The sequence below is a fragment of the Sinocyclocheilus anshuiensis genome, unplaced genomic scaffold (genome assembly GCF_001515605.1).
Source record: "Sinocyclocheilus anshuiensis isolate Anshui unplaced genomic scaffold, SAMN03320099.WGS_v1.1 scaffold253, whole genome shotgun sequence".
In the NCBI taxonomy this organism is placed as follows: domain Eukaryota; kingdom Metazoa; phylum Chordata; class Actinopteri; order Cypriniformes; family Cyprinidae; genus Sinocyclocheilus; species Sinocyclocheilus anshuiensis.
The window spans coordinates 1,553,359-1,560,725 of NW_015537969.1; the positions used below are offsets into that span (position 1 = coordinate 1,553,359).

At 37.7% G+C, this 7,367-nt stretch overlaps 1 protein-coding gene across 1 annotated transcript in view; it reads right to left on the reverse strand.

Moving 5' to 3' along the window:
• Positions 1-839: 839 nt before the first annotated feature.
• Positions 840-7,367, reverse strand: part of LOC107669919 (zinc finger MYM-type protein 4-like) — a 31,823-nt gene continuing 25,295 nt past the window's right edge. Inside the window, exons 22-27 of the mRNA XM_016462356.1 lie at positions 3,555-3,708; positions 2,556-2,707; positions 2,356-2,470; positions 2,025-2,264; positions 1,821-1,947; positions 840-1,641 (exon numbers count right to left, since the gene is read on the reverse strand). Coding sequence (XP_016317842.1) covers positions 1,425-1,641; positions 1,821-1,947; positions 2,025-2,264; positions 2,356-2,470; positions 2,556-2,707; positions 3,555-3,708 — 1,005 coding nt within the window. The 3' untranslated portion in view covers positions 840-1,424. The remainder of the gene's footprint in view (positions 1,642-1,820; positions 1,948-2,024; positions 2,265-2,355; positions 2,471-2,555; positions 2,708-3,554; positions 3,709-7,367) is intronic.

Below are 7,367 nucleotides of genomic sequence, written 5' to 3' on the forward strand. Positions count from 1 at the left end.
CCTGAAGTGAATCGGTGTGAAAAATATCCATATTTAAAACTTTATAAATCATAATCTCTAGCTTCAGAAGGCCTTTATTAACACCCCCTCCCCCCCCATCCATTTTTATGACGGATGGATGCACTTTATTGCACTTCTCTTGGGCTACTGAATATCAACCCCCATTCACTGCCATTATAAAGCTTGGAAGAGCCAGGACATTTTTGAATAGAACTCCAATTGGATTCGTCTGAAAGAAGAAAATCATATACACCTAGGATGGCTTGAGAATGAGTAAATCATGGGGTAATTTTCATCCCTTTAATTTATCTTCAGTTTAAGACAGTTACCCTTTTTGGGTGAACTGTTCCTTAAAGTTGTATCTGTGAATTTTATTGTGAGAAATATGATTTATTTTGACCATGTTTGGCTTTATGTAAAAACCATGTACAGTACCTATTACTGTTTAACACATTACTAACATGAAATCAGTCTATTTTATTTGCAAGTTAATCATTTTTACAAATATTTTATACTGTAACCCTTTATACCCTACAAATGTCTGATTTGTACAGTACATTTATTGAAAAAAATATATATCAACTTCTTTTCTCTTACCAAGTATACTTGTTCTGACTTAAGTTTATTTTTGTGGTTTCGTAATACATATAAACAAAATATTGTGTCCATAACTATTTGTTATATGTTAATTAATTTTTTAGATCTTTTAAAATGAGACTGCATGCACAAAATAATTTTTCTGTGCAAAATGCATGTAATTTTAACTGATTGTTTATTTGATGTCAACTTTTAATATACAACTTAGCAGTATATGTTGAAAAACAAAAAAAAGACTCACAGACAGTTTCATTGTCTTTTTATCCAAAGAATTGCAGCCTTGACCATACGAGAATTAAGAAATCCTGAATTGGTTAGGTTGCAAAAAGAAAAAAAAACCCCTCAGTATTAATTTTAGGGGTAGATATACCAGCCACTGTTTTTAATGACTGTTGTACAAAGATGCTGTCAATGTCTTTAGTGTTTCAATATGATACAAAGAATGTGCAGAAACCCCATTAAATACTACTTATGTGTAATGTGGCATTGCATAAAACTCAGCATTGTCCTCTAAACGAAATCCATACAACCATATGCACCTTTTGAAATGTTTTTTTTTTGTTGACATCAGCTGCTTTTGTCAATTATAGTTTTTCATACACTTGATCACAAAAAACATTGTATAGCCTCATAACTACTATCCAATTAAACATGGAAAATACAATGACAAAACACTTGCTTTCCATCCATTGGAATCTATCAATATCATAAAGGCCCATTTAATGGCATCCAGATTTTGTCAGCTTTGTAGCAATACTCAGAGAACCATCTAGGAGAAACTCGAGATAAATTTGGTGTGCGCTTATGCCGTGCATCTGATTTCTAAGTCAGGGCCTGAAGTCTGATTCACTGTCTGAATCAGTCTCATTGGGTGATTTGTCTCTCTCCAGGTGCAGCTCTCTGACAGTAAGGATACGTGTGAGCATGCCGTCCAGAACCTCATCACTCAGAGAGGAGGTCGAGAACCACATGGGACTGTTGGGTACACAGGAGCGCTCGGGGCTCAGGTAAAAGTCAGTTGTGCGTTGCCTCACGCTGGGTGAGCTGGATGGAAATTAAGACACTATTTAATAGGGCTGCATAATTATGATAAACTTGATATAATAGAAGAATACATTTATTCAGCAAGAATGCATTAAAATAGATGAATAGTGACGGTATTAATAAAGTTAAAATTTTAGTTTCAAATAAATGCTGTTCAATGGAAGTTCAAACAAACGTACCATTTTGAGAGATAGAACTCATACAGCCTGACAGGACAGCGAAGAGGATTGTCTGCATTCTCTTTTATCTCATATACAGTGTCATTTTCATCCTCCTCTTCCTTCCTTTTCTTCGCAGGGACGCCAACTGAATTAAAACAAACAAGTGATACAACAAGAACTCAAACACACAGTCAAGCTAGGACTGTATAACTGACCACTGACCTGTGCTTGTGTCCTCTTTGGGGGGATAGAAACGCAAACAGGCCACTTTTGTGTTGCCCTTGCTCCGAGAGCAGCGCACAATGTGGCCAAAAGAGAGGCGGCGGTGCTGCTCCACTGTCCTGTAGTTGAAGTACTTGGTGAAGAAGTAGAGTAGCGTGTTGAGCAGCACACCGGGTGAAAACGCCCCCAGCTGCTTACAGTCCCACAGATACTCCTCCTCCACACGAGAATGAACATAACCTGAACACACACACACACACACACACACAGTCATGTTAGAAGAGCAACAGCGAAACAAGCTAGTCACACGTTCCTGTCTTAAATTACTCACCACTGGGCAAAATAGTTGGTTTCCACTGTCTGAGTATGTTGGTCAGTTCATGGCAGAATTTTGAGTAGAAGACGTCAGCGAAGATGTTCTCCATCCGATTGTTCTCAAACAGGTACTGCAAACATGAACGACAAGAGCTAAATCAATTAAACTATTATAATATGGCTGTGTTCAGTTTGTGTTGTTTCTTCTCAATTTACCTTCTGGATTCCCAAGCAGAGATAAAAGATGCTGTCAGGGCTGTATTTCTCTCCGTTGGGTCGACGAACCTCAGAAATGAACTTGCAGAGGCCGTAGCTTATTTCAGCAGTGCAACATTTCAACAAATCCTCCTTTAGTGTCATACTACGAGCTATTGATGAAGAGGAAGTGTTTAGTGCTTAAATGGCATGTTGAAGATTCTGTAGTTTAACTAGTACAGCATGATGCAAACATAAGGCTAAGGCTCAATTCCCTGTGAATGCATATACTCAAAAAACCTTCAACCTTCAAACACATTAAAGGAATAGTTTACCCCAAACTGAAAATATGCTGAAAATGTACTCAACCTTGGCCATTCAAGATGTAGATGAGTGTTTCTTCATCAGAACAGATTTGGAAAAATTTAGCATTGCTTCAACTTGCTCATACATGGCTCCTCTATAGTGAGAATGAGAGCCCAAACAGCTGATATAAACATCACAATAATCCACAAGCAATTTGTTTGTAATAAACAAAAGGATTAAATCATCATTAATTCATAACATTGCTTTGTCTAGTGAAAAAAGTCTTGTCTGATTCAAAAGAGAAATATATGCACAGACCACATATATGCACCGTTTACAAGTGAAAATGGTCTGAAGGAAGGATTTTTTCAGTGGAGGAACCATTATTATGGATCATGGACTTGTATTTTGGCCAGAAGTGATGGTTTAAAATATCTTGATGGATTTGTTTCTCACAAACATGCAGCTTTTCACTTCACAATATATTAATTGATGGACAGGAGTCATGTGGATTACTTGTGGATTATTGTGATGTTTTTATCAGCTGTTTGGACTCTCATTCTGACGGCACCCATTCACTGCAGAGCATCCATTGGTGAGCAAGTGTAATAGTGCATTTTTCCAAATCTGTTTCAATGAGATGGTTAATTTTATAATTGTATGTATAATTGTGGAACTTTCTTTTGTGACGAAATGCTGGATAAAAAGACTTACAGCCAAATTTGGGAGTCTCCATGTTGGGTTGGGCGTTCCTCCAGCGTACCCATTCCTTCCAAGCATTTACAGCATACTCGTGTTGCAGTTTTGAGAGGCTAGAGAGGTTGTCTAGCGCTGATTTGACTGGAACAACAGCTGCACTCTTACGGCCCTAAACACCAACAAAAAAACAATCCACAAAAATATAAAGCAGCACAACTGTTTTCAACATGATGATAATAATGCTGCTTATTGAACAACAAATCAGCATATTACAATAACTTCTGATGGAACATGTCAAACTTGAGTCAAGAGTAATGGCTGCTAAATGCTTTGCCATCACAGGATGAAACTACATTTTAAGAATATATTCAAACCCAAAATAGTTACTATATTTTTGATCAAACAAAGCCTTGGTGGATGAGACTTTCCAAAAATATCTTACTTTTGAACAGTAGTGTACATTTAATCTGTATAATGTTGAAAATGTTAGTATATCCCTGCACTTATAAATATACCCTTTTCAGGCACAACACATTGAAGAATCAAGTACAAATCGTCAGAACAACATTAAAGATGGAAGCCACAGCTTATAAACCTCAATAAAGTGGTCTGGTTTACTTTACCCATTTTCATCTCGTCATAATGGTAGCATGTGCAATCACTGATAAAACTGGATTCAGCTTTATTTTGTTTTAGGCTGATTTAATCACAGTCACATTCAATTTTAAATTAAAATATAATACACTATATGTTTGAGCTTATGTATCACAATATTAACAGTTTGAATAATTGAGTCTCTAAAGGGTTTCTAATGAAAGACAAAATCAGGTTTTCGAACTAAGCACTTAATCTATTAAATCAAAATATTTAGATGTTGTCTCCGGCATTTGTCTTATGTAAAAGCTTGTGGCCAACATTGTTTCTTGGTGAGCGCAAGAACTCATTGACTCCGTCTTTGATGCGTTTTTGATCACTGTTGGTTATGCAGGGAACCTCTGGGAAACAGTCTTAATGATAAAGTGGCGTAGGTTCACAGGCAATGCAAATTTGCCCCTCGCACCATCCCAGTTGGTATTGGACGCCTACTCCTTATACTTCTTCTGGGGTAAAACAGCACGGAACAACAAGCAACCATAGCGATCCGGCCGCCTCCGACTCTGCGTGAACAGAAGCTCCAGCTTCTTCTTCGAGGGAGGAAGAATCTCCAGATCAGGATGGCAACATGGCTCTATTTGCTGACTGTCTGCATCGCTACTCTGGGCAACAGCATCCTCGCTCTTAAGAGTCCACCACTGGGCTTTGTGCAGAGTCAAGTTTGCTCCCCAACATCTGTGTTGCCACCTGTGCCTCTCCCAGCTGCAACACAACAGCCTTTTGGGCCTCGATGAGCCCCTAGTGAGTGCCTTTCAAATCTGCTAGAGCAGCCTTGGTAACGTCATAAACTTCCTTGCAGTGACGCAGCTCCCGCTTTAGCCCTTCAATCATGGCGTCCCTTTTTGCCAGCTCAGGATTGAAGTCCTCCACCACATTCTGTCACTGTTGTCCGGAGCTTGAAACTTGAAGACTTGACAACTCCACAGATACGAATGCGCATGTGGGCGAAACAGCCTTGGAAAAATAGGGCTGTCAATCACGATTAATACAATATTTTTTTTTTTGTGTTGAACGCAATAAGGTAATCAGTTCCTTTTTAAGGAATGACAAAATGATGTGTTAGAACTATGTAAATCTGCGACAAGTAATGCACCCCTTTATGGACTTAATGTAAATCTAAAGTTAAAGCCACAAGTTAACTGCATTAAAAAACAAAATTAATGGCTATAAACATTTAATAGCTCTTTTATTGCAGCTGCGTGAACAAACACCAACAAAAATGCAAAGCTTGCAAAGATTTTTAGTATGAAAAGGCCCTAATTATTCCAAAATTATTAGTATTTACTAATTTATAGCGACGTAATGGTACACAAAAATGACAGTTCAGTACGTACCTCAATCTTGATGTCATTATGTTTCCATCACCCTATTTTAATGCGCATTTTGAAGTATCGCATGAGAAACGAGTGATGGAAATGTCTAATTTCGAGTAAAAATCCCTTAATTCGCAAAAAAGTTTTTACGCTCGCTTGAGGTGGTTTTTGACTTGTGCAAAAAAGGGTTGATGCGAATAATGGGAGATGGAAATACATTTTGGGAATAAATTCCTCCAAGCGCATCAAAAAAGTCATGTGAATGCGCTATGGGACGGCAAAACCTGACTAACCAGCGGACCGATCTCATTCCACAGCATCTGAAATGTTGTTATGGTCATTTGGAAATGCACAAGCAAAGTCTGTCATCAATGTATTTCTGTATAATAGCCTCCCAAAAATGTCTTTCACGACTGCGTTCCCAAACAGCAGCATCCACCTCCGAAAGCAATGACCACATTCATTGTGTTTCGTCTGCTCGCTCTGAGGCGCAAGTAATTTATTATACATGAAAATTATTATATTCTCCTACTTTTCTTAGTGATTTATAGTGCCAGTTTATCAGGAAGTGACGATTTTGTTCACTTTGACTTGTTGGATGGGATTGTTCGCAAATGTTTTATGCGATATTCCAGTATTGCGCACAAGTTAAATTCACAACTTTGGATGGAAACCCGGCTATTGTTTGGCATGTGTTCTGTACAGCGAATTAAACTGTAGATTACTGAAAAAACTATGCCTATCTTTTAAAAAAAAGTGTCAATATTGTGTACCATGTCAACAAGCAACACCATGCAGTTTCTGGTGCCGTTATTGGAGAAAGAGCTTACATTTGAAGTGCTTACACTTTGGGATACAAAATACATAAGCAAAATATTTTAGTCAGAAACCTCACACTTGCATTCTAATCCACTGTCTATTTGACGTGTAGGTTGTGCGGCGGCAGTTGTTCATGGAAGACTAGCTGCCAGGATAATCCTTTATACAAATTGGAAATACTTGAGTGATTTTGTATTTATAGGCAAGTACACAACTGTAAGAAGTTACGCTCTTAAGAAAATGTGACTCAAATTCATTAAACAACACATGCATCTGATAGGAGGGCAAATTATATCGTCCCTAGAGGGGAAATTGAGTTTGAAATTATGTTCTAAACGGAGAAAAATTCTGTACGCAAAGTCATTAAAACGGTATTGATTTTTTTTGGAATACGTGTACCATTACACCACTACTAATAATTTTAATTAATTAATTTTTTTAAAACGACAACAAATTTTCTTTGTTTCTGAAACTGTAGTACAACCCCACCAGGTATATTTTTGACCAATGTAATATGTTGCATGCAACCTTCCTCGGCACGACAAAATCTTGTCAGTGGCTGCGGTTCATCCAGGGATTAATTAATAATATCTGAGATAATTTGCTCAGTTTTAAATTGCTTCCCTTTCCATGCATCTTTTGACAGCAGCAGAACAAGTGCCATAATGAAGGCTTGATTAAGGGGGAGGGGCTTAGAAGAGTGTCAGTTCTACAACACTTATTTGTAACAAGTGCCTCCTTTTATTTTCTCCTTTGTGATGTTTGATGGACACCTGTTGCTGCTCCACCTTCATTCTCCACCTGTCCTCTGAAAATGACATTGTGGCTAAATACAAACATTCCTACCATGTAGTGACATTTTGCATAACGATAGAAACGCTTTCAAAATAAAGCCGTAGAAAAAATAAACTGGTATATATCACAAAACCCTAATATGATGTTTTCCTGTTTCCAAAAGTTAGTGTTATATAGTGGAAATTAGGGATGCACCGATACCACTTTTTCCAGTACTCGCCCGATACCGATACTTTTATTTTTGGTA